General features: G+C 41.4%; 1 protein-coding gene across 3 annotated transcripts in view; it reads right to left on the reverse strand.

Annotated features, from left to right (window-relative positions):
• Positions 1 to 27,581, reverse strand: part of SKAP2 (src kinase associated phosphoprotein 2) — a 182,291-nt gene that overhangs the window by 111,009 nt on the left and 43,701 nt on the right. For all 3 annotated transcript variants that reach the window (XR_008332932.1, XM_053410013.1, XM_053410015.1), the window contains exons 5-9: positions 22,184 to 22,261; positions 20,643 to 20,726; positions 14,223 to 14,347; positions 13,238 to 13,301; positions 12,622 to 12,744 (exon numbers count right to left, since the gene is read on the reverse strand). Coding sequence is in view for 2 of the 3 variants with exons in the window: in XM_053410013.1 (XP_053265988.1) it covers positions 12,622 to 12,744; positions 13,238 to 13,301; positions 14,223 to 14,347; positions 20,643 to 20,726; positions 22,184 to 22,261 (474 nt within the window). In the remaining variant the exon portion in view is untranslated. The remainder of the gene's footprint in view (positions 1 to 12,621; positions 12,745 to 13,237; positions 13,302 to 14,222; positions 14,348 to 20,642; positions 20,727 to 22,183; positions 22,262 to 27,581) is intronic.

A 27,581-nucleotide genomic window follows, 5' to 3' on the forward strand; every position in this document is an offset into this window, starting at 1 on the left:
CAGATTGTTTGGGGGGGGGGGAGGTTGCAAAAAAAATAGTTCAGCCAAGAAGCTGCCTTATTCATATATTGCATTAGAGAAAATTTCAGTTCTGCCATCCAATCTGAACAGAGGTTCCTGTATCATGATTTCACCTTTATAGATTCCATTACAGGGTCAGTATTCAGAGAACTGCGAAAACTAATTCTGCAAGTCTAAAGGGAGCTCTTGCACTCGTTTCCTTCCAACTGCAGCTCTGCCTCCTGTAGTCAGTGCCACATGGCAAATTGCTCTGGAAGCTGACGCAACACTCTCAAGCAGTTTGTGACATGGCATAGAGATGGGCAATTCAGTCTTGTTGTTTTAACACTCGTTGATCCAGTGCAAACACCTTTGGTGAGCCTAAGCAGGTCTTTGGATACTAGCCCAGGATATGCAAGCACAGCGTAGTCATTCTCCTTCTTGCTTCCTAGAATGCCTCCAGCTCATATTCCATATACCATTGGCTCCCAGTGCTTGGCATTTCAGCCAAATCTATATGGCATGATCAAAACTGGCAGCCGCAATTGCTGGATGCGCTGCCAAGCATTCCTTCTTGGGACTCAGTCCATTCACAAATCAGAAATGCAAACAGCATACGGTCATATATGTGCCAGGCCTCTGCATTTGTTAGGCTCATGGCGAGAGGAACCATTGATTTTTCATACAGATAGATGAATTCCCTACTGGATGCCTGCCAAACCGCAAACTATAAAGAGTCCGCCATCTCAGTAATGTTTTGCCTCAACTTTAAACTAACTTTGGCCCAACTTCTCAAACATCTGTTTCCCTTGATGCTTGGCATTTGCAATCCACACTCCTAATGTGTAGACGAAGCGCCTGCAAATGTGGACTTCTGTGTGCACTTTACAGCAAGGCAGAGAGTATAAATAAATGGGAGGTTCTGTGGGTGGTGGGACTCCACACACACACACACACACACACACACACACAAACACACACACTCTGCAGCCCTTGTACCTGCAAGTAATCAGTGTGTTGGCACAAACAGATTGGCACCTGTCCAAAATGGCTTACCATTTAAAATAGTGGAGCTCAAGCAGGTGGAAACCGTAAGGCAAAAGGAGGAACAAAATGGCTCTTATTAATTTTAACTGCTCCTCTCACAAACAGCTACTCCCAAAGATTTATGACCAGCGATTTTTCACATGTTTAGAATCACCTGGGTCAAGCCCATATGTTTTGATTTTTAAAGTGTTTTGAAACCCTGACAGAAGACGACATTCTACCTGGGACCTGCAAAGAACACAAGACACTGGAAGTCAAAACCCCTTTTAACTGAAATGCATTCTACAGGTTCAAAACAAAACGGCATGAATCCAATGGATCCATAAAGAAACACGACGTATAAAATGTGGTTCAAAATGTTAGGGTTAACTCCTTGACCGCTGGGTGTCATTCACACATGGCAACACAAAGCAAAGCACAAAAAGTTCTGCTTCACTATAAACTGAAAACAAAATTATTCACCCCGTGTGTTTTGTGTCTCCACATCATACCCTATATATAGATTTGCAGCAATTTGGAAATGTTTGCTCACCAAGTAGTTCAACAGATTTACATTACGAACTATAAGCTTCATGCTAAAATATAGCTAATGAATGACAAGGGTAAATAGTTTTCATAAATAAATGGCAAAGCGTGCACACACGTACACACAAAAGCCTGCAATAAAAGGTTGCCCTACTTTAAGAACAATTTGTCATACACAATATTCTGTGCCTTAAGCAGAATGAAGCAGAAACTAATCATGTCATGTGACATCTCCCATGCATATCTATTGGGAGGGAGGGATCTTGATTTAAGAGTCATTCATGAAAACTAAATATCTCTAATTGTGACAAATGTGACTTGGCAACACAGATAGCATCAGAATGAGCCACTGTACCTCCTACTTTGTGAATAATTTGTGGGTTTAGAACACTGAATTTTGTTTCCTGTTCTTTGCATAGATTCATTTCTGAATTCAGGGGAGAGAGGGGGGGAGAGAAACTCAAAGCAAGTTGTTTCAGTGTGACTTACTACAGTAAAGGAAACACAATGCAGTTTTTTGGAACGGTTCCACAGGAAAGGTCTGGTTCCCAGATGTTTCTCTCCTAGCTGCTTTAGCCATTTTAAGTAACTAATGTTTATGCATTCCCTGCATAGACAGCACAGGGACAAGAGATTCAACCAGAGAGATCATTTGCCATACTTTCATTCAGTGTCAATATAATTAGATGCCGCTGCCATTTTCTGCCTGCTTGAAATTGGCATCACCACATCCTACAAATTAGCTTGTCCCGTCCCCGTCCCCCCATCTGTACTAAAAGAGTCCAGTTTATAAACTAGCTAAAGGCTGACTCATACAACAGAAGCAAAAAGTAAGAATACATAATAGATAGCAAAAGAGCTGTTGGCCAGCACTCGACAATAATTTCAGTCTAAATTCTTCTGCAACCCAGTCTTGTGATCCCCATCTGAACCCACATACTAAGAACATATGCTTGCACTATACCATCTCAGTTGTGGAGGCAAGACACATATCCGCAGAAAAGGGGTATCTTTTCTCTCTCTTACAGCACAAGTTCAGATATCTGCCAAGTGGTTACTGCCACTTTAAAACACGCAACTCTTCTGCTGGCTGAAAGATTGGTTTTTGTTGGAAAACACCGATGTCCTAGATCTGGAAGGTTTTAATAATGCTTTTGGATGGCACGCATACCTATGGTACGACAAGGTTAAAGCACATAAATTGTTTAAAAGCCACATTGTCAGAAAAGCAATTTTTGCAGTCTGGATGAAATATAAAGACTTACTAGAGAGTAAAACTCCGAGGTGGCTATCACCAGTGGAGGCCAAGGCCCGAAAAAGACCCAATATGGAGGCCTATTGGCCGAAATATTGGGAATTGACTGAAAAAATTGGAGACAATTGGAAGTTGCAGAGCCAGGACAAACTAAAAAATAAGGTGCGAGATTGGCTACATTATGCTCAAATTCAAGAGGTTTTCAAAATGGACAAAAAAGTTGGTTTCCAGGTGGAAAAGTCGAAACTAGAGACAGAATTGTTAGAACCAAAGACAAAGCTGTTATCTAGAATGTATAACTTGCTGCTTATGTGGAATTTACAGGATGAGACAGTTAAATCTGCTATGATTAAATGGGCACAGGATGTTGGACACAACATTATGTTTGAAGACTGGGAAAGGTTATGGAACACCGGAATGAAATTCACGGCCAGTACGGCCTTGAAGGAAAACATTATGAAAATGATATACCGGTGGTACATGACCCCAGTCAAGTTAGCTAAGATACATCACCTGTCTGACAATAAATGTTGGAAGTGTAAGGAAGCAGAGGGGACTTTCTTTCACCTCTGGTGGACATGCCCAAAGGTTAAGGCTTTCTGGGAAATGATTTACAATGAGTTGAAAAAGGTATTTAGGTATACCTTTCCCAAGAAACCAGAGGCCTTCCTGTTGGGCATGGTAGACCAGAAAGTGTTAAAGAAGGACAGAACTTTGTTTATGTATGCTAGTACAGCAGCAAGAATACTCATCGCAAAGAACTGGAAGACACAAGATTTACCCACGCTGGAGGAATGGCAGATGCAGTTGATGGACTACATGGAGATAGCTGAACTGACCGGCAGAATCCGAGATTTGGATGTAGAAACAATTGAGGTGGACTGGAAAAAGTTTAAAGACTACTTGCAAAAGTATTATAAACTGTATGAATCTTAAGACGGTGCATGATTTGGAAATGATACGCTTTAGCAATTATGATTAAGTAAATAGTAAACTAAGTGATAAAAGAGAAAAGGAGATAATATGAAATTGAACATGTTACGTTTATTTTAAAGGTATAAAAATTGTGACATAATACATTGAATATAGATACATAACATGTAAAAGTTACAATAAGGTATGACATAAGGTAACAAATTGCTGACATTGTTAATATAAAGAACGCAGAATCGGAAGGGGTGGGGAAGTCCAAGTTGGGATTTTTGTTAAAAAAAAAAAAATGGTTTCTTGTAAACTCCTTATTTGTTTGTAATGTATAAAATTTGGAAAGAAACGTAATAAAAAATATTATAAAAAAAAAAATAAAACACGCAACTCTTTGTGGTGGAGCAAAAATTGCACTGCTGTGTTATTAGGTAGCGGCTATTCCCCTTCAGACTATTTCCAGCACTTGAAAAGCCATTAGCTTAATCTAACCCTTTTTGTGTTTACTATCCCCTAGAAAGGCACTTAGCAATTTCCTTCCCAGCGGATCCCTTAAGCTGCCTCCCCTCCACAGACATACAAAAGGAAAAAACCTGAAGCAGAGAGCTTCAAAAATATCAGGTGTACGTTCTCATTCCTCCATGCATGCATACTGAAAGACATGGCAAGCAGTGATGCCGCTATCTGCAGAGAGCTCAACAACAGAGGTGGACTGTGGTGGTTTTAAGGCTTCGGGTATGGCAGTATCGAGTATGCTAATCTAGATGCGCCCATGGTCTGATTCAGTACAGGGCAGGATCCTATCTTAATCATTTATTGATTTTATGCACCACCCTTCCTCCCCATGGACCCCAGGGCTTAGTATTATGGCTTCGTGAACACTCTGTGGTGCTAGCTTTTTCAGCAGTAGCTTTGTTCAAGCTGCTCTTTCATGTGCCTCCTGTCACTCATATTTGTCACCTTCTGTCCTCCAGTGTTTTGTTTAGGTAAGGTGCTAACTATACACATGCAATAGATCCCCGATGTGGGTTTTCTCATTGGTTTAAAGCAAGAGTGGGGCAACTTTTTGGCTCCATGGGCCACATCATGAGCAGGATTGGCCTCACAGGCCAAATGTGACAGGTCAGCAGGGTTGCCCACCTGCCAAAACCCCCTCTGCAGCTTTGCAAAGTGACTTTTGAACAAGCCTCTCTCCCCTTTAAAGGCAAGGAGGCTGGTTCAAAGAGCATTTTGCTCAGTTTCTCCTTTAAGTGGGTGAGCAGCAGCATTGGTGCACCCCACCCACTTAAAGGAAAAGAGTGGAGATTAAATTCTGTTACCTAGGCTGTGCAGTCCTGTTCCCTGCTTGGAACAGGGTGGCACATACTATACAAGATTTAACCCTGCCTTCCTCTTATTCCATGACAGCTAAGCTTACTCAGGAGTATTCAGTGAGGTAGTATGTCAAGGGCTTTTCAGAAATCTAAGTGCATGCCAACTGAATTGCCTCTATCTATGTGCTTGCTGACACTCTCAAAGAACTCTTAAAAAGTTTGTGAGACATGACTTGCCCTTGCAAAAGCCATGCTGGTTCTGCTTCAGCAAGACTTGTTCTTCTACATGCTTGGTAATTCTGTCTTTGAACAACGCTTTCCACCAGTTTCAACAAAAATATATTGCTTGTTCTTTGTTTTAATTTTTAAAAAGTCTGATATTCTGGAGCACTAATGTTCAAGTTTAAGACTGTTTTGTTGCATTGCTTCTTAATCACAAGACAGCTTTGCTTGCATATGGAGAAATATTCTATTTTGGGCACATAGTGTGCCAAAGCTATTCATGAATAAACAAAGTGTTGTTAATGTGTAACATGAAGCCAGCTGTCAAAAATGTAGTCAACAGTGAAAAGGCTTCAATATAAGGAAAATTACTTTTGTCTCTCTAGAATGACAAGATTCTCCAACTTGGGATTCTCCCCCCTCAATAAAACAGCCAACTTCTGTCACACAGCATTCACATCATATTGGTTTTACAAATCTATAGTGTCAAAAATGTTTTCGCGTTGGTCCATTCGAAGCAGTAAAAAGGATGACTGATCAGAACGAGTAATAAGCAATCTTATTTTAATAGGAAGCAAATGTGTGGAATACGATGCTTGATCGTTTCTCTTTTTTTACGGTTCTTTCAAAAGTTGAACTGCATGCTTATGAAGAAACCTCTCTTTTTATTGTGCAAGGGGATTGCTTTCAAAAATTACAGGAAATAAGTATTACCAAAATGCTTTAAAATGATAAAAAGCTAAATGGTGTTAATTTGAACATTAAAATGCTCATCTGCAGACAAAAGCTGCTTATGCAGGGTTCTTCCCCCTAACCATTCAGAGGTCATGCAGAATGGCCACGAGTAGCTCACCTTGTTGCTCCTCCCCATAGTGGTGTTGCTGTAGTTTCTGGTTGCTCTAGGAACAACACTGCTTTGGGGAAGGGCTGCTGCAACATCCTCCCACATGGCCTGGGGAGGTCAACTGAGCAGCACATGGCAGCTCCCATGCATCAGTAAAAATGCAAATAGGGAGACCAGAATCCTGAAAAAGTTTCACACAACAACTGTGTATGCAGTGTTAAGTAGCTAGATTCCGTTCTAAAAGGGAAAAGCTTAAAGCTATCCTGCTGTTTGGGGGCAGAAATAAGGAATTGTATTGGGAAAGCAATGTGTTCCTTGTTCAGGCTATTAATAATTGGGGTGGGGGTGGAGGATAACAAGCCACTATTACTCAGCCTAACCCACCTCACAGGGGATGCGGGTGGTGCTGTGGTCTAAATCACTGAGCCTCTTGGGCTTGCTGATCAGAAGGTCGGCAGTTCGAATCCCCGCAACGGGGTGAGTTCCCGTTGCTCGGTCCCAGCTCCTGCCAACCTAGCAGTTTGAAAGCACACCAGTGCAAGTAGATAAATAGGTACTGCTCCGGTGGGAAGGTAAACGGCATTTCCGTGTGCTGCTCTAGTTTTGGTGTTCCGTTGCACCAGAAGCGGCTGTTGTGCTGGCCACATTACCCAGAAAAACTGTTTGAGGACAAACGCCGGCTCCCTCCGCCTGTAAAGCGAGATGAGCACCACAACCCCAGAGTCGCCTGCGACTAGACTTAACTGTCAGGGGTCCTTTACCTTTTTAACCCACCTCACAGTGTTATTGTAAGGGTGAACTGGAATGGGGGGGCATAAGCAACCATGAGCTCCTTGGACAGTAGCCAGGATATTAATGTAATAAGAAATAGATCAGCAATGGATAGCTCAGTTGGTTAGAGCATGGTGTTGATGTCAACAAGGTTGCAGGTTCGATCCCCGTAAGGGACAGCTGCATATTCCTGCATTGCAGGGGGGGGGGCTGGATGAGATGATCCTCAGGGTCCCTTCTAACTTGTATGATTCTATTATTCTAAGCTATGTCACAAAGGTTTTTTGGATACTGCAAAAAGCACAAGAAATGCGGTTTATTGTATCACAAGTTAGGAGAAGCTACTTTTTTTCAGGGGGTAGGATGATTATGCCATTGCATCACTTGGCAGCAAGATGCTTTGGAGCCAAACACGCTTATGGACTGAAGCTGCAAATGTCACAGGTTTTATTACATTTGTGACTGATACCAAAGTCCAATTATTGCTGACATTTGGGGTTTGGGGCTGAAATCTTGCAAAGGTCAGTGTGAACAGTGAAGTAATACTCCCTTGGAACATTTCTTAAAAGGAAAGCTGAACGGGACTCCCCCAGGCATAGAGCAGCTTATGATGGCTACTCTGTGTATTACTTAGCAAAACCCAGGACAAAAGCGATAGGATATAATCTGCAACAAATGGGGCAATTATTGTATTATCTGAACAAGCAGTTTAAATTATACATGTTGGGAGAAGGGCAAATCTTGGGACGATCGCCGCAAGTAGAAAATCAAATCTGAGTCTGTGCTGTGTTTTACAGTTTAATTGTAATGCTTTTTATTCAATATTTAAACAGAACATTGAGTGCTTTAGGTGGAAGAGATGCTTTTAAGTACACTTAGGGGGCTTTAACATGCCTGGTGTAATGTTCTCCCTTTAAAAGACAGACACCTCACCTCACCCAAAACTCCCGTCTCAATATGCAACATTACAATTTGTTTCTAAAAGTTCTATCCCAAAACAGGTTTGCTGTGTAAACGTGGGGTGGGGCTGCTGCTCAAAAAGGGAAGGAATCCATTTGGCATGGCCAATGTTCCCTCGGATGCATTGAATAAGTTGCACGGTTCTTTGAATCCAGGCCAAAACAAGCTACGTTGGGTCAAGACTGGAGTCTGTGCTTCAATATTCAATTTCTTTGCAAGCCTTTTAACCCAGCGTAATTCAATTCCACCCAAGAGAACGTCCTTTTAACTTTCCTTAACAAAACTTAAGAACATCAGAAGAGCCTGCTGCATCAGGCCAGTGGTCCATCTAGTCCAGCCTTACCGCAGCCAAACAGATGCTTAAGAGAAGCCTGCAAAGCAAGACGTGAGCACAACTGCACTCTGCCCACCTGCAATTCCCAGGAACTAGAATATGGCCTCTGACAGTGGAGGTATGACATGGCCGTTGGGGCTCTCAGCTGCTGATAACCTTATCCTCCTTGGATTTGTTGAATCTTCTTCTGAAGACATTCAAGTTAGTGGCCATCACTGTCTCCTGTGGGAGCGAGTTAACTATGTGCTGCATGAAATAGCACATTGTTTCACTCTGCCTCGAATCTACCAATATTCAGCTGCATTGGATGCCCACGAGTTCTAGCACTATATAAGAGATGGAGAAGAACTTTTCTCTATCCACTTTCTCTATGCTGTGTATAATTTTGTAGATGTCTATCATGTCACCTCTTTCTCTAAACTAAAAAAATACCCAAATGCTGCAGTCTTTCTTCCTAGGGGAGTGGCTCCAATTAGTTGCTTGTTTTACCCTAAATCAGCCTTTCTCAACCTGTTGTTCAACTACAACTCCCATCACCCCTAGCTAGCAAGGCCAGAGCTCAGGAATGATGGGAGTTGTAGTCCAACAACATCTGGAGACCCACAGGTTGAGAACCACTGCCCTAAATGGAACTGGGCACACTTTGTACTTTCTGAGATGTTAAGCAGAGGGAACTCAGCTGACTGCAGGTACACCTACTCTGTGGAGGAAGCAAATGCCTGCCCACAAAGCGAAACCTGGAAGGGAATGAAATTATGCCTCCTAATTCTCTAAAAACTGAGAAAAGGCTCAGAGCAGCCCAAATGCAGTCTGCTTACAAATTACTGGTGTTAGTCCAAGTGAGCTCAAGGGAACTCTGGAATGCGACTTTGGCTGAGAAGCAGAGACAGCCCAGAATCCTGGTGCTGTTGAGAATAATATTAGTCAACTGCAATAAATTTACACTGTTACCAGAAAATAAATTAGTTATCTTCCCCCTTGTAAAAACAGATTTATGACGCAAGGTATCAATAGATTAGTCTCCTCTATCCAATAAACAGCTCCTTACTTAGCAAGAGAATTGCAACACAGTCCTATGCAAGTCTATTCAGAAGTCCCATTGAGTTTTGTGGGATTAACTCCCAGGTAAGTATGTACAGGGACGCGGGTGGCGCTGTGGGTTAAACCACAGAGCCTAGGACTTGCCGATCAGAAGGTCAGCGGTTCGAATCCCCACGACGGGGTGATCTCCCGTTGCTCGGTCCCTGCTCCTGCCAACCTAGCAGTTCAAAAGCACGTCAAAGTACAAGTAGATAAATAGGTACCGCTCCGGCGGGAAGGTAAACGGCGTTACCGTGCGCTGCTCTGGTTTGCCAGAAGCGGCTTAGTCATGCTGGCCACATGACCCGGAAGCTGTCTGCGGACAAACGCCGGCTCCCTCGGCCAATAAAGCGAGATAAGTGCCGCAACCCCAGAGTCGGCCACGACTGGACCTAATGGTCAGGGGTCCCTTTACCTTTAAGTGTGTACAGGACTGAGGTCTTATCAATCTACAAGACAAGCTAAAGATTTTAATGAACCAACAAATTGGTACTATGCATCAGTCTGAAACTATTCTGCTCTATTCAAGGAAAAAAATTGTTTCTACAGAACATCCTGGTATTATTAGAAAGAATCATAATATCTGGAAAATGTGGCACAACTCTGGGTTCTCTTTAGTGCTGAGTACCCATGTTTTAAAAAATGAATTGAAAGATTCCCCCACCTCCTTGTTTTGGCAGGAGGCTGTCTTTGAAATCTATATTCCATTCTCAGCCAAGCTTGGTGCAGATGTACAACTTAGCTGTGATGAAGGTGACAGGGAGAGTGTCATTTTGTAAAAAAAATAATGATGGCGCTTTTTACCTTTTACTTGGGTTAAGCGGGCCAATACTCATTACTTTAAACCTACTTTAAAGAGCTAGCGAAGTTCAAAAGTAATGTGCACAGGACAACAGAATGGTCAATTATAGTAGAAGGGTGAGACTAAAGGGACCAAGTCATAATTAAATTAATGTCAATATGGATGCTAGGATCAAACATTAGGAAGAACTTCCTGGTGGTCCAAGCTGTTTGACAGTGGAACATTCTGCCTTAGAAGGCACTGTACCCTTGGCTAGAAGTTTTTAAGGCAGATGGCTACCTATCAAGAGTGCTGTAGTAGTGAGTTTCCTGCACTGGCAAGGATTTGATTGGACTAGATGACCTTTCGAGGTCATTCTATGATTCTGCAGGAAAGTGAGGCAGATGCAAAACACCTGCCACCACAAATAAATCACAAGAATGGCACTAGTGATTGGAAAACTGAGGAAAGACAGGGCAAATGCCCCTGTGAGGAATGGGTACTAATAGTAATGGAAAATCATATCCAAAAAACATGGAGTAAATTGCACCTGATGTTTGACAGCACCAGCCCAAATTGCTTACATTTGGGTAAATTTTATTCAGTCTTGAAGCCTGTTGAATGTAATGTAGTATATGTAAAATACTGTGTATTTTTCCACATCCACTTCCATAATTGATCAGGGATTTACTTTAATAAATCTGCCTCCCATTATACCTGGCATTTATTTATTTTTTCACTGTTTCTGAATTAGAGCTAGTTTTGTAAATTGGACCTAATACTCCTCCTGTTAGACCAACAGCTGGCATTAACTTTTCAAACTTTGCGCAGTCTCTTAAGTGATCCATATCATGTCAATAAATAGTTTAACATCTGTCTTACTCGGCAATACTGGAGGGAAAGGATCAGTGCTCAACCCATATCCTACTGGATAGCATGACTTAATTATGACTTCTTTGGATATTTTTTCAAAGTTCAATCATTCCAAAACAGTCCCAAAACTTCATATTACCCAACAGCTCTTTCCTTTCAAACTGTGCATTATTGCATTGTGGTCAGTGGTGAGAATTCTGGGCTCTGCCTATCTTGAAACTTTCCCCAAAATAAGTAAGCATCTCTAATGCAAAGATTAATCTTAATAATTGATACATTCCAAACATTGGGTAGAATTCAAATTTGCAACATATCCTGTATTGTTGTTGTTGTTGTTGTTAATATTAATTGAATTTATATTCTGTCCTATACCCGGGGGTCTGTTTGAGATCTGTTACTGTGTTTCTCATTAACCAAGTTTTAAAATGAGCTAACATAGCAGCACACCGCTTGATATGGAGAACACCTGCTGATAAAAAGTCTAAAAGTCTACAATAGTTTTCAGTCTGTGTCTTTCCTTATGCACTGAACTTATTACAGCTATATTTTCTAGAGAACCAAAATATCTGAAACACATCAGATGGAAGTAATTTTTATTTACCAACTTACCTTCTGATAGCATTCTTTTATTCTAGAGCAGGCATGGCCAAACTTGGCCCGCTAGCTGTTGTTGGACTACAATTCCCATCATCCCTGACCACTGGTCCTGTTAGCTAGGGGTGATGGGAGTTGTAGTCCCAAAACATCTGGAGGACCAAGGTTGTCCAAGTCTGTTCTAGAGCTATACCCCACACTCCCCATTACATTTACAGTAATAAGTGTTGCAGTTCTCTGTATTCAATATCTCTTTAAACCGCAGCAAGGAGGACACCTCATTTCTATGTATTTACATCCCTACAGACCATGTCCTGCCACTTTCTTTTTACAGGGTAAAGTTCAGCACTAGGTGCCAAAAGGAAGGTTTGAATGAGATTTACATCTGGGCGTCAAGATGCAGAAAAACTTTTCCGTAACTGAAAAATCTAGAGAAGAAATCATGGCACGATCAGATTCATCCTGGATGCAATTAGAAAAAAAGTCAAGCCAAACCCCCCAAGTACCTTTGTTGACAGTTCCTCTCCACAACCCCAGAAATCAAACCAAAACACACACACATCCTGTGCTTATATGCAGGGATTATGAGATCATAGTATGAGAGAACATACTGATAAAAACAGAGAGTGTGAAGAAAAATGGTTAATGCAAGTGACACAGCGAATAAAGTGGGGAGGAATGAGTGACTGCGTTGGTGAGACAAAGCTGTAAGGCACGTCAACGTTTTAATTAAAAAATTATGTAGCAGAGATGATGCTAATGAGCCAATAATCTCAAGAGACCATTTCTACAATTCCTGTCTAGTTTCAATGCCCTTATTAGCCCGAAGTGAATAGTTCTTTTTTTAAACCTAGAAGAAAACAACCCCACCACACTTCTTTAAATACCACAAGCATCTGGCATTAATCATGGAAGACCATGTGGAACTGAGGCTGACACACTACGACTCACCTAAGACCAGACAGTTGAGCTTGGTTCAGGTCTGTCATAGCCAAGAACTATCTGCTGGAATCAATTCTTTCCACCAACCCCTTCTGTCCCTTCAGAGCTGTACACGGCATCTCCACTATGCAACCCAGGCTCTCCCCATCCCAATACCTGGAAGTTCTTCATAAATATCTTCGTCTGGCTCTGTGCTTGGTTGTTGAGAAGGAACGCCACTTTCCTCAATGTCATCATATTCTTCTTCATCCTCCTCAAGAATATCTGCAGATCCCATGTCTGTTCAGAAGAATGCAAGAGCTATTCAACTGGTACCCACCCAGTGAACTCAGCCATAAGGAATGTGAAAGAAAAGCAAAATAATTCTGACGCTTCCATTTTAAATCCAAGGAAATTCAATGCCCCAGTTCTAGCTTATTAAGAGACGCCTCTGAAATGCAGATGTGACTGTTTTTATTTAGCTAGCACCAGCTGAATAAAAACAGGCACATCTCTATTTCAGTGGAATTTAACTCAGTAGCATGTCCTCAGCTTATTACTATGTATATTTCTTTGGAAGCAAGTCTAGCCGAGTCTAGAAGAACTTATACCCAAGTGTGCAAAGGATTCCTTATTCACACTCACACAGAAAGCTGAAATCAGGAAACGTGTTACACAAAAATGGCCACAATGAAACTCCAAGATCAATAAACAGAAAATCTATTAGAAAGCGATAACGATTGGAATTCCAACATGCAATGTAAACAAAGGCTCTTTTCAACAACTGGCTTACCTCGTATTGCGTGTCTCAACGTCTTCACCCATTCCACAGCTTCCTTGGAAGTAGCAGCTGTAAACTGTTCAAAAAGTTGATTTTACTAGTAGGAATCATGAGCATAAAAATACAGCCAGCACGGTATCAGTAATGAAAAGAAAGTAACATTCTTGTCACTTCTTCAAGGCACCATTAGCAATTCTTTACATGTCTTCTGGTACTTTTCTTGCAAGGATGCTTCTTATAATGTACAGTTAATTTTGACAAATTTACGTAATTGAAGCAGAGGATGATGGATTTGGAACTCTGATCAGCAGCTGGCAGCTGTGCAGAAAAAAAAGCTGCTTCTCTTCATCAATGTCAAAAGCAGGACTGATGAACAAAATTCGCCCTTGACAATTAGAAGACACCCATGAATTTCTTTAGACTGCTGGGTACAGTTTTCTTAAAAATGTTCTTGTCAGATTCCAACACAGTACCTGACAACTTAATTAACTGGCTTTCAACTGCAATCTCAGATATTTAAAACTTATTAAACTTACATTCCACACTGATGCCTAGCTGATAGATCTTGAATCACATAGCTGATATGTGCCTTTAACTTAGATTTCCTTCTCTGTCCTCTAAGCAATACAAGATATGTTTAACATTTAGGATATATATATATATATATATATATATATATATATATATATATATATATATTATTTACATTATTATTCATCCAAGAGCAGACCTATTAGATAATAGATATTTAAATATAAGCTGTGAAATGGAACAGCAGATAAAAATGGTATATTGGTTGTTCTTATCCAAAAAGATAGTATAATGTTTAATCTATTCTTATACATATATATATGAATGAATGTACAAGGTAAGCAAATCAAGAGTTACTTTTCCTTGAACGTGTCAGGAGTTGTTTTATTGAAATGTTAATGTCTTCATAACTGGAACAGTAACAGTTTTTATCAATTTAATTTCAAGATGACATAGGAAGTCCAACCTGATAAATGCGTTTATCAGGAGCAGCGATTTCAAAACAGCAATCTTTCTTTCCATCCTTCCGAAGGGTATTATTCATTCTGACGGTGTAGCCATCTATAGCAAATTCACCTTTCTGTTGTTTGTCTGTCGTAGATAAAAAGCAAAGATAGAACTTCATTTGCAACGCTGAACGTGAATGGCACGGCAGGTTATCATTTATTCAGATTTTGTTTTCCATTTCATGAATATTCGAGAGAATAGGTTAGACGTTATTAGCCGAATGGTTTAGGTGATGATATAAGTGATTAAAAAAAAGAGAAAAACCTCTCCTTTAAAGAGAAGGTACAAACAAAGCACATTTTTATGAAAGCTGCCTACAGAATCCCCCAGGATGATACTTACAGATGGTCACATTTAGTGAGAAGTACATGCAATGATTTCTGTACCCAGGGAGAACCAAGAACTGGAACATGGAACTTGCAAGACAAGTGCATCATAAATCAGTGTCTCTTTCTGGTTCAGTAGCCACTGGAAAAATTTGTCCAGTGAAGAAGAACTTACTGATCTCCTTGGTACATCTGCCCCACTATTGCATCTCAAAAAAGAAGAAGTGAACTTCAGAGGCTGTTAACAACAACTGTAAAAAGGGGTTCTTCACCTACTGACCAATGTGAAGGAATCTAAAGGAGCCTAGAAAATGCTCAGCTTATTCTGACTTCTTCTGAAACAACCCAAAAGCCAAGTAGCAGTATACACAACCATTTCAAGATAAAGGTACCCTCAGGACAAACAGAAAATTGGTTTGGAGACCTCTTTGAATAGCCTTCTTAACATATTAAGCTATGGTCTGGGGAAAAGGGTGAACACTAAACAGGGTTGAAGTATACTGACCACCCTCCTATTTAGATAAAAGCAAAGCAAGCTAGGAAACTTCTGAGAAAGCTCTCACAAATCTGAATATCTATCAGTATAATGTTCAGGGCCTACACGTGCAAAGTACACTGGGGAGAAACAAAGAAGCATTGTGCACATTATTCTAAGCCAAACCATGGCTTAGCACAAACATGCAAGCTGCTAACAAGATTGAGGCCACATTGCACTCCTATGAGGTAAACCAGCCCATGGTTTAGCACATTGTCCAAACCCACCTATGCTTGCAGTTTGTCCATGAGCTCTGGCCAACGTTTGTTCTATGGCTTGCCACTTGTGGCTTTTCAAACCAAACCATCGCTGAGCTCAGAACAGCCTTGCAGCAGCAGGACCAAAGAAGGAGCAATGCAGCAGGGATCTCTCTGGGAACGTCCGCATTTGCACTAAGTCATGGATTGGCTTAGCGTTACAATACTAACCAGTTCAATGAGTGAACCAGTATGTTTCCGAGCACAATTCAAAGTGTTGGTGCTGACCTTTAAAGCCCTAAATGGCCTAGACCCAGTATACCTGAAGGAGCGTCTCCACCCTCATCATTCTGCCTGGACACTGAGGTCCAGCTCCGAGGGCCTTCTGGCAGTTCCCTCACTGCAAGAAGCGAAGTTGCAGGGAACCAGGCAGACAGTCTTCTCGGTAGTGGCACCTGCCCTATGGAACGCCCTCCCATCAGATGTCAAAGAAATAAACAACTATATGACATTTAGAAGACATCTGAAGGCAGCCCTGTTTATGGAGGTTTTTAATGACTGATGTTTTAATGTATTTTTAATCTTTTGTTGGAAGCCGCCCAGATGGGCAGGGTAGAAATAAATAAATAAATAAATAAATAAATAATAAATACCAATATACATAAGCTAAGTGCCCTGCATTTTGCAACAACACCATGCAAACCATTCCTGGGTCTAAATAATCAAAAGGAAAACTTTTTAACATGTATCAGGAAATAAATAATCTCCATTAAACTTGTGGCATGCCCATGTTGTACTAGCTCCAATTGACTAGAGGAATAGTTAGAACTGTTCTGCTGTAATTCACCAGCAAGTTTCCATGAGATCTAATGCCTGGTGCCAAATCCTCAATATCCCCCTTTTCTTTAAAATCAGCACATTTCTAGACCTCTTTTGAGGGTTCTGATCATGCCTTTGAAAATGTGCAAAGTCTTACAAAGCTCCCAATTGCCACTCGTTCACGCAAATTCTGCAAATGCTCACATATCTATTTCAGAATAAAACCGCAAAATGGTCAATAATATAGGCAAAAGAATGCCTATATTCTTGACTTGAATAATTTACGTTGAGCATAGAATCCAAAGTCTGTTAGTGGAGATTATTATCAGTCTAATGCGTATCTGAACTAGTAAAATGTACAGATTGAAGAAGTAGCAAATGTGGCACCGCAGGTCTGTATCAGGGAGGATTGCAGATTATATCTCAGACTAAGGTGGCAGGGAGAGAATTTTGCTGCCTAGGAGGTGAACGGATATACAGGACAGCTCTTCACAATAGAGGAAGGCTGAAGAGTTGACCATTCCATTTCTAGAAATGATAACCTGGGATGCCATTAATATAACGTGAGAAAGTAAACCAGGGCCTGCTATATATATCTCCTCTTGCAAGAACTACAAATCATTTAACAAAATAGGCAGCAATTTTTAAAAAAGTTGTCAATAGGTTTTTTTTTCACACAATCAAAAGCATGTTGTGTGTAGCCAGGGGATGTCACTAGGGTAAACTGCATAGCTAAATTCAAAGTAAACTAAACACAAAGAGGGTTAGATAAAGTCATGAGTGACAGGGTCACCAGTGGCTACCAGACTGGATGGCTAAGGAATACAAACATGCTCAGAGTCACCCCAAATACCTACAAGTACAAGAAGCTGGAAGGAATGAGGGAAGTTGCCCTGTGACTTCTCTTACATTTCCTCAGACATAAATGGTGCTGCCTACTACCAGAAACAGCTGTTTTGTCCTTAAGGTAAGAGCATCTACTGGCAGGCATCCAATAGAGCTAAACTTGGTTTACTGGCAACGGTATCCACATACAAAGCATGCTCAACCTTCTTACAGAAGTTCATTGATTGGTAAAATGGTAAAGGACCCCTGGAAGGTTAAGTCCAGTCAAAGGCGAATATGGGGTTGTGGCGCTGATCTCGCTTTTAGGCCGAGGGAGTTGGTGTTTGTCCACAGACAGCTTTCCGGGTCATGTGGCCAGCATGACTAAACCGCTTCTGGTGCAACGGGACACTGTGACGGAAGCCAGAGTGCACAGAAATGCTGTTTACCTTCCCACCGCAACGGTACCTATTTATCCACTTGCACTGGTGTGCTTTCGAACTGCTAGGTTGGCAAGAGCTGGGAGAGAGGAGCAGGAGCTCACCCTGTTGCGGGCATTCGAACCGCCGACCTTCTGACTGGCAAGCCCAAGAGGCTCAGTGGTTTAGACCACAGCGCCACCCCCGTCCCTAAAGTTCATTGATAATACATTGGACATGAAGCAAAACTCAAAGCAATTATTATCTACAAAACCTTCATGGCATGCCTGGAAAACATTCAGATAAGGGCTCTTTTCCTTTCCAATGGATACAATTTAATTATATTTTTCAGAGGGCTGATACAGCAAGAGTATGCATGCATATATGCTTTCTCTCTTCTGTGTGTGTTTCTTTGTTCAAAATTGCTGTTTCTTCACTCACACATAGATGGAGGGGAGGTCTGTCATAGGGCTGGGTGCTATATCATCCAAAACCAGTTTGAAGTCCATATCGTGATATTGGTTTCATAATTTTTGACCTGGCAATATGTCGCAAATCATGATGTGTGTGCGCACGCATGCGCTATGCAAAAATCACAATGCAAAAAACAACAACACACAAAACCAGCAGGTGCCTCTCCATAGCTCCATTCTTATTTCAGACACTGAGATATATCAGTTTATCGTGATGTTTAGCTGTTGATATATTGCGATGTTGAAAACCAGATATTGCCCAGCCCTGGCTGTCACCTTCCAAACCCTGGAAGCCTCTCCCTTTCAAGAAATTCAAGAGACACCTTGAACTATTTCCCAACTATTAGCTCCATTGACAAAACATCTACTAGTCAATCTGGACCATTAACAACAAAACGTATGGCCAGCCAGCAGCTATAACAATAATTACTTGTAAACAACAGAATTAAATGGTGCTGCTAACATTCTTGCAATGGCCTTTGAAAACAAATTTTGCAATCATACTGCCTTCCTAATAAGACTCACAGTGGAATCCTGGTAAAGATTCATCTTCAAGCTGCAAGTAGTTCCAATTCAGCCGAGAATAATTAGAAATTCAAAAAGCAGTTAACCATTTTCTGTAATAAAAAGTTCAGTAGATCTGGGTTCTTTTCTACCTCAAGGGAAACTCCAATGCTATAATTATGAATCAAATTTATTTTTCTGCCTCTGAATGCAGCCCTAAACATTTTTTTTAACAGGCAGTACTGTAAGGGCATTCTCCGAAACACCTGCTGCAAGATAGATGGGAAATGGACCTGTGCTGAAACAAGGGAATGTCTTTCACTTTTCACGGTAGCATCAATCACTAGTTTGAGCCTTCTTAATTGTTTTTCTTTAGTCTTACTTGAACTCTGCTTACGTCACAAGGCAACCTCAATGAGGAGGACAGATCTACAGGTCATGCCTAAATAACATGAGTTATCTGCCATGTATGATTGTTAAAAAACATTTCCTTAACTTCACAATCTAAACTGTCTGCTCACACAGTGCTTCTGCAATTAGTGCTACTGCAGTTGTTAAAAAACATCCTTGAGCTAAAGGATGTTTGCCAAGTGCCAGATTTGGTATTTCCTGAATGAGACTTCTGCACAAGAGACACAAAGAGTGTTAGCATAGCAAACATCTCAGAAAAGGAACAGCTGGCCTTTAATATTAATTAATTTGATGTTTACACTGCACACACACAGATGCGCGCACACACATTTCTGGAGGTGTCCCCTTCATCAAATCTATGTCTAAACACACAACAGAACTCCTAGAAGACAACACTCCTTTCCCATGTATGTTTAGTTTGCTGTGTATATCAGTCCACTGTGGGTATATAACTACAGTAAGCCTCTTGCACAGCTATATGCAAAAATGCCCCTTCTCAGACTTTTGTAGTAATCTAGAAGCAGAATGTATTGGTGTGCATACTAATGTCAGCTTTCGGGGTGGCCTTAATTTTGCAGCACACCTCATGGCATATCTATGAAGAGTCTCTCTCTCCCTCAAACTTTTGTATAGCAACTAGTTTGTCTTGGTGTACAAGTAACTTCTTGGGTTGTTTTCAAGCAACAACCAATTTCAACAACATGTGTACCAAGTACAGTGGTACCTCGGGTTAAGTACTTAATTAGTTCCAGAGGTCCGTTCTTAACCTGAAACTGTTCTTAACCTGAAGCACCACTTTAGCTAATGCGTCCTCCTGCTGCCACCACGCCGCCAGAGCACGATTTCTGTTCTCATCCTGAAGCAAAGTTCTAAACGCGAGGTACTATTTCTGGGTTAGCGGAGTCTGTAACCTGAAGCGTATGTAACCTGAAGTGTATGTAACCCAAGGTACCACTGTATGCTCAAAGAAGTGGGGTAGCAGTTCCTGAGCACGCTGGCTATTTTGCACATGAGAAAACCACAGATAAAGCCAGCAAGAAAATGCTGGCAACAGGCTACAATGGAGGCAGGTGACTCCTGGCTGCCATTATTAGTTATTAAGAAAGGAAATTGTGAGATGCAGGAGGAATTGCAGGAGACTGAAGTACTTGGAAGAGAGCCAGGGAGTACTAGATGGCCCAATGGGCACTGCTCACTTTTGTGGAAGTTGCCAGCCAGTGTGCACATGTCAACTCATAAATAAGAACTGCCTCCAGTTTTTTAACTACTGCAACCAACCATCTTTCATCCGACTTCTCTAAAATTCAGAAAAGATCTGCCCCTCACCCAAGAGATCTTCTCTACCAAATTTCACAATTATAGGACAAACCACTTTTGGAAGGGGTTATATAATAAACAGCAATTTAACATGGAATGAAATACATCCTAAGTATAGAGGTGTTCCCACAATGCAAACTGTTCTGCCTTGCAAATTCAAGATTGTCATTAATTCCATCTGGAACTAAATTGAGACAAGAAGATGGTAAACAGGTACGAAACTTCAAAACCACTTACGGAGGGGAGGAGAGAAGAAGAAACAACAAAGAAACTAAGTGGGGATAATGCTAAGGCATCTTGAAAACTGATCAAAGTTTTTTTTTGGGGGGAGGACCTATCTGAAATTCCAAAGGAAAGAACAGAAGAGATAAGACAACATATAGCAGATACAGTACATTCACACCATCTGGAAACACAGAGATCATTATACAAAGGCCATGAATGTTGCACATGAATCCGGAATGCCTGAAAACAACAGGGCGACCCTAGAGGTCTGCAAACAGTCAACCGCACTGCACTGGATTCTAAGATAAACCACAAATTTTTACAATACCTTTGTCACTTCCATAATAGTAGAAGGCTGTTGGAGTCAGAGCACACCACCGCTTTTGCCACTCAAAGCCAAGAAAGCTGTGGTCTGCAATTAACACAATCTGTATTAGATGGGCATTCTACACAAAATTCAGTAACACACTTCATATCTGTTTCCATTACAGATTTTCTTTTTTAAGGATGGAACTGACTTCTCAATTAAAAAGCAGAAAAGTAATGTTGGAACAAAAAATTTTAAGCAGTGCAAATAAACAGTAATATAGGCTTTATTATTTCTATTGTATTTTTGTTAGTCAAAATAAGGGTATATAGGCAAGTATATGTGCTAGTATGATTTTTTTGTGTTTGGGGGAGGAGAGAGAGATATTTTCCTAGGACTTTCTCCCTTTCCTTGAAGTATCAGTAGGTGGTTGAAGAAGTGCAAAACTTTAGACAAGGAAAGACTAGCTATTTTTCAACTTTCAGCATAGTGAGTTAACAGTTCCAAGTACATCCTACCAAACTTTTCTTGATCTTTAAACACTGGCCCAGCTCAGTCTTGCTTTACAGCAATCTTGTATGACGGAGGGACTACAATGTATCCCCTTCAGAAGTCTAAAATTTGAAGAGGCAGGTTACGCAAATTTGCACATCTTCATATCATTTCCAACTTAAATTTTGCTTCTGCAGCTTATAAGGTCTTAAATCCATAGGGAGGGGGGACTCTTTCTTAAAGTCATTGCATCCAGCAGTTCAATCTACAGAATTATGCTTGATCCTCTCTGCACTTCAAGGTGTTTAGCAATACCTGCTAAGTTAGTCTAGCTACAACAGGGAATGTAATTCTTACAATATATAATTGCGGTTCTTCAAATTAATGGGTTCTGTCTTATCTTTCCCTTTAATTGTTGTCTAGAATAGATCACATGCTGTTTCAGACACAGATTTATAAAAAAAATTAAAGATGTGCCCAGCAAAGAGCCAACTTGAATAAAATAAAATTATGCCCCCGCCCTGCATAATTGACATGGCACACACACCCCATTTGAATGGCAATGCCCATCTTTGGCCACTAGGAGTTGGCTCCTATGGGGAAGAGCATAGGAATCTCTTAGGACTGGCTAAAATTCTCACTGTGACCTGGCATCCTGCCCCCGCCCTCACTGTAAGACTTCACAGCCCATGCTGGTTCTTGAAAGTCATGAGCTGTGGGAAGAGGGAGAAGGAAAGAGAGGTTTTTAAACATTGTAACAGGATTGCGATGATCCAAAACAGCACATTCAGTCCCATGTTGACTGCAGTGCCCCACTTCTTCATGCTGTTCATCAAATTCCACCCAGTGATGGATGCATTTTTAAAGGTATCTTTATAGCACCCTCAAAAATAGTCACACACTTTTCAGGACTCTCCAAAGAAAGCCACTCATCTTGTGGTTTTAGTCTCCTGAATACTTCTTGCTATTCCACTAGCTAAGAGTTCTTCCCACCTATGCTACCAGTGACAGCAGTTGCAATGGGGAGCGGGAGAGAGAAGCCATAATTTAACTTTTCCAAAGCTGTTTACCTTTTCTGCGTTTTTCCAGGTACCCAGATTTTAAAACACACTGAAGGTCTTGCGCTGCAACTGGAAGGAACTGATTCCCTGAAAAAAAGAGAAAAAGTAAGGGGTAGTATTTTTAGAAAGCATTGGCAAATCGTTATCAAACGGGGGGAAATATAACCACTAGTTATTAGTGAATGTTCAGTATATTTGTAGACATGGATCAGCCCCACTTTTTAGCCAAGATGGTGGGGCTTATAAGTGTGAAATTGTTGTATTCCATTCCCTCTTCCAGGCAGCCCTCCTTCTGTGGCTTGGGAGTAATTTCCTGTGTTTTAGGAGGAGAGGCACTTGGTTAGGAGCACTCTACTTTCCTCAAGCAGCAGTGCAATTGCGGGAGACAGCATTCATAACACCAGTTCCAAAAATAGCCTAGAACAGATACTAGTTACTACACAGATTGGTGAAGTAAAGAGTGCATCTGAGCATGCCTGTCTTTTACTATAACCAAGGTCCACAAATATAAAATTAAGCACATCCCCAAGTCTTATCAACAACTGGGGTGCATCCTATACTGATGTTTAATTTTAGAGACAGCGGGCATTTTTCTTGCTTCAGAAAAAATATGTAAGACATCCTTTCATAGAGTGTTTTCACTCAGCATTATTTTAGGAAAAAATATTTTAAAAGGAATGAAAAAAAATAGCTTATGAATAGCACCAAATTAGGGAAGATTTAAGCAATCAATTAATTGACACCGATTTTTCCCCATCATGACAGCTCTAAATAATAGTCCTTTGAAGATTTGTTACATCAGTAACGTTAATTACACCTTAAGATTTAAGATAACATACACTATGAATTATTCTTGACATCTTTTATTAGTACTTAAAGTCATCTTTCCTACACCAGGCATTGATGGACACCTGCCAGTTGTCAATTTATACCACTAGGGTGCTCCAGTAGTCAGCAGAATTGAGACAGAACTCTTGAAAGCACACATTTCCCCTCATTTTTTTAAAGCTTTACCATTTTACCATTGGTTGCCTCTTTGCTACACTTCAGCAAATACTGCAAATAATTAAACAGTAATTAATTTTCTCCCTTTAGTTCCCATATGCTCCTTTTTCTACATCACAGTAGTTAAGAGAGGCATTGCATGGATTTTAAAGGATCAGATGGAGTGCAACTGCAAAGCAGGCAATTACCCAACTGTCAGCAAATTACAATGATCACCAAGAGCTCTTGGCATCCAGATCCAGGTTGGCATTGGGCAACATGAATAATCATTTCCCAGCATGACACTCTAGGCAATCATGTCATTCACAGCATTGTCTGCATGCTTTTGGGTTACTGGAGAGAAATTTCATCATCAACATGGAAAAGACTGGGGAGTCTCTGGTTATGTCATCTGGCAAAGAGAGCAAGGACTTCTTTGCACAATCTGCTTAAATCAAACCTCATGGCTTCTTATTTCCAATGCATTGTAGCAGTGCTGCTATAGCAGGCTAGCCATATATTCAAGCTGGTACTGCCATAATACATTACCTTTCATATCTTCTTTCCTTAACCCCCCCCCAATGAAAAAGTGCAATATTTCCCCCCTTCTGCTATGAGATGCAAGTTGAATAACTTCCCACAATTATGAACCATCAACACCTTTTTGCTGAATACTGCCAATAACAACAAAGTTTCATTTGTGTACTGGTAATGCACTATTTATTTTGACAGGGTTCCACAAGTGGCTAAGCTTTTCCGAGCGGCCACGCACATAAGTAGTCAAATGACCGGTTGCATTTTTATTTATTTCTTGTGCTAGCCAAAGGCCATTGCAATATCCAAAGAAGGAAGAAGGGGGGGGGGACAGCAGTCGCTACATTTGCAGTAAAACCATGATCAAATCCACCAAAATTTCTTGTTACCCAGAATAAGAAGTAATTCTCAAATAAAATGTGCAAATTAGATCTCAGAGCCTCTTTTGCAACTGACCGCTAGTCCATCCAGTTCTTTCCTCCTAATCTTCCTAGCTGCCAGGGCAAAGAGAGCCACCTTATAAGTCACAGAGTCATCAGTATCACTCAGCAGCTATTTCACCCTGCAAATGAGGACGGTAAATTTCTCCTTCATCCCTACCCGTCAGGTAGCAAAAACTGTCTGGTCTGAGATTACTTTCATCAGCATATGACTCCTCCTGCTCTTTTAAAAGCATATGACTCCTCCTGCTGTTTTAATGGCTGGTCGTGGGCTCTCTCCTTGTTTAAATGAGGATCAAAATGAAAGCAAAGTAAGTCTTCCTTCATCAAATGTACTGTAAAGAAAGGGAAATAAGCAAGGATTGTGTTTTTCCCGTTTCCCATTTGCAACTTTTGTGACATATAGTGGTATCTCGGGATGCGAACGGGATCCGTTCCAGAGCCCTGTCCGCATCCCGAAGCAAATGTAACCCATGTCTGCGCCTCAGTGCATGTCGCATTTCGGTGCTTCCGCGCATGCGCATGACATCATTTGGAGCGTCTGTGCATGCGGGCGCGGCGAAACCCAGAAGTAACGTGCTCCGTTACTTCCAGGTCGCCGCAGAGCGCAACCCGAAAATATTCATCCCGAAGCGTATTTATCCCAAGGTATGACTGTACTACAATACTTTCTGAAGGCTCAGGGCAGGTCACAGCATAAACATACAAAATACATAATAAAAACAAGAACAGAAGAAGTCAATAAACCCCCCTCCGATGACACATTTAAAAGGACATAGAATATTAATCAGCCAAAGGCCTGGTTGAAAATTTTTATTTTATTTTTTTGCCTGACGCCTAAAGATGTTTAATGAAGGGCCCAGGCAAGCCTCCCTGGGGAGAGCATTCCACACACAGAGCTTTTAAAACACGTGATGTCCAACAGCTAAATCTTATAGGAGTCCATTTTCCCCTTCTTAAATAATCATATCCTTTGTAAAGCAAATATATACTCATTTGCCATGCTGCTTTAAAATGGTTGGTTCTGGGGCGAAAGTGCATGGCAGTGTTTTATCTGGACTGTGTAGCCCAAATGCCAACTTTAGTTGAAAATAAATATGACGCCTCTAAGATCAAAAGGGGGACTTGTAGCAGCTGACAATCTTAAATCTAGCATGGCTAGAGGATGAAAAAATAATATGTCTGTAAGCTCCTATAATACCCACGACAAACTCATTAATATGAACGATGTTTGCTTCACAAGGCACACTATACACAGCACAAGGGATGCCGTCTTCATTTTGAGAAGCAAATCAGTAATCAATATTTGTAGAAGCAAGCTAATCCTTTGTAAAATCACTGGTTTAGTGATTGAAGAGTTTGCTCCATCTACACAGTTAATCCCTCTTCATCTGTTTGAGCCCTCTATTTATTTCAGCCACTTACAATGGTAGCTGTGTCAGATTAATACATCTCCACATGCTAAACATGTCTTGACAACTGACAAAAGCTTACTACTGTCAGGATAATCTCTACAAACACGGGGATTTTTCTTAGCGAGCCAGAAGGCAACATCCAGGAATCAAATGTTTGCAAAGGGTCTTAACTTCAAGTGACATGGCCTGCTCCCACATCACCAGTTACAGTAACCACCTTACCACTGAATCTTTTTCTAGCCCTCGTGGACATTTTTTCTTTAAACTGGAAAGATGTGAAACTGCTTAAGTCATAGGAAGATTTTTTATTTTTTACCAAAGCAAATACTTCATATAAGAGATGAGCCTCCAGATGAACTCTCATCAATCCCAACCTCTCCAGCCATTCTATTTGGAGGTGATGGGAGTTATCTGGAGGGCAACACATAGATGACTGGTTTACGGCATGTAAAAAACTTTTTAACTATGCATGTCAGGGGGTTGGACTAGATGACCCTCGGGATCCCTTCCAACTTGGCTATTCTATGATTCTATTGAGGGACAACCTTAAAAAGAAAAGAACAATAACCAAAATTAAACTAAAATCCTGAAAATTTGCCACCAACAGAATTCATGCAAATGATGCCTGCAATATTTGACCTACTTCTTTTCCTTGAGAAACCTGGCATGGCAAAAGTTATTTCAAGATAATGGCACTTGTTCTAGATTAAAGATCGCCCTGTAAAACAAAACAGCATAAACTCCTGAGCTGAGGATGGACCCTAAGGGGAGAGGCTGCAAACTGTCACAAAAAGGAAGCAAACCAATAACTCCTGCAAAACAAAAATGCATTGCAAATTCATTCAAGAGTCGAAAACCATGTCAGATTAAAGCAAACACATTAGGTCAGTGTTTCTCAAACTTGGGTCCCCAACTGTCAGTGGACTACAACTCCCATCATCCCTTGCTAGCAGGACCGGTGCTCAGGGATGATGGGATAATGTAGGCCAACAACAGCTGGGGACCAAAGTTTGAGAAACACTGCTTGGGGATTGTATGTTACCAAGGTGCAGTGAACACATTGCACAGTCTCACATACTGCATAGTGCTTGCTTACAAATGAGCTTCCATGCTTGTACACTTTCCCTTGGTCCTCCAGCCCTAACCTTCCTCCTCTGCAGGTGTGGAACATCTCATGTGGGTGTCCACGGTTGGAAGAGTGGCCAGTCAGCACAACAACCCTCTGCTTTCCTGATGTGCTTTCATTTGGGCTACAGAGATCGGCACAGGTGAGATGAGCACACAAGACTGAGGGCAGGCAGCCATTGGGGCTCTCTACATCACGAAGCGACACACCAGCGAGACTTAACCCTCCTCTGAAACCTAGAGTTCTTTTCCTCGGTTTTTGGAAAGAACTTCGTTGCATGATGTGAATGGGGTGGCGGGGAGTAAAAGCAAAGTTTATCATCATTAAAAGTAAAGGTAAAGGTACCCCTGCCCGTACGGGCCAGTCTTGACAGACTCTGGGGTTGTGCGCCCATCTCACTTAAGAGGCCGAGGGCCAGCGCTGTCCGGAGACACTTCCGGGTCACGTGGCCAGCGTGACATCGCTGCTCTGGCGAGCCAGAGCCGCACACGGAAACGCCGTTTACCTTCCCGCTAGTAAGCGGTCCGTATTTATCTACTTGCACCCGGGGGTGCTTTCGAACTGCTAGGTTGGCAGGCGCTGGGACCGAACAATGGGAGCGCACCCCACCGCAGGGATTCGAACCGCCGACCTTTCGATCGGCAAGCCCTAGGCGCTGAGGCTTTTACCCACAGCGCCACCCGCGTCCCTTTATCATTATTACAGATCTATAAATATTGCTGTTGGGATGTGTGTGGTTTTTTTGTGGGCTTCTTTCTCCCCCCTCCACATTTTTACACAATTCTCTCTCCCAATTTCTGGCCAGATTACAACCAGAAGCAGCTCCCCAGTGAGGCGAAGATGTACTCATAGCTCCTTGCAGCAGGAGCACCACTGCCACTCACCTGCCCCAATGCTAGAACAGAAAA

This window comes from Podarcis raffonei, chromosome 12 (genome assembly GCF_027172205.1).
Source record: "Podarcis raffonei isolate rPodRaf1 chromosome 12, rPodRaf1.pri, whole genome shotgun sequence".
NCBI classification, from domain to species: Eukaryota; Metazoa; Chordata; class Lepidosauria; order Squamata; family Lacertidae; genus Podarcis; species Podarcis raffonei.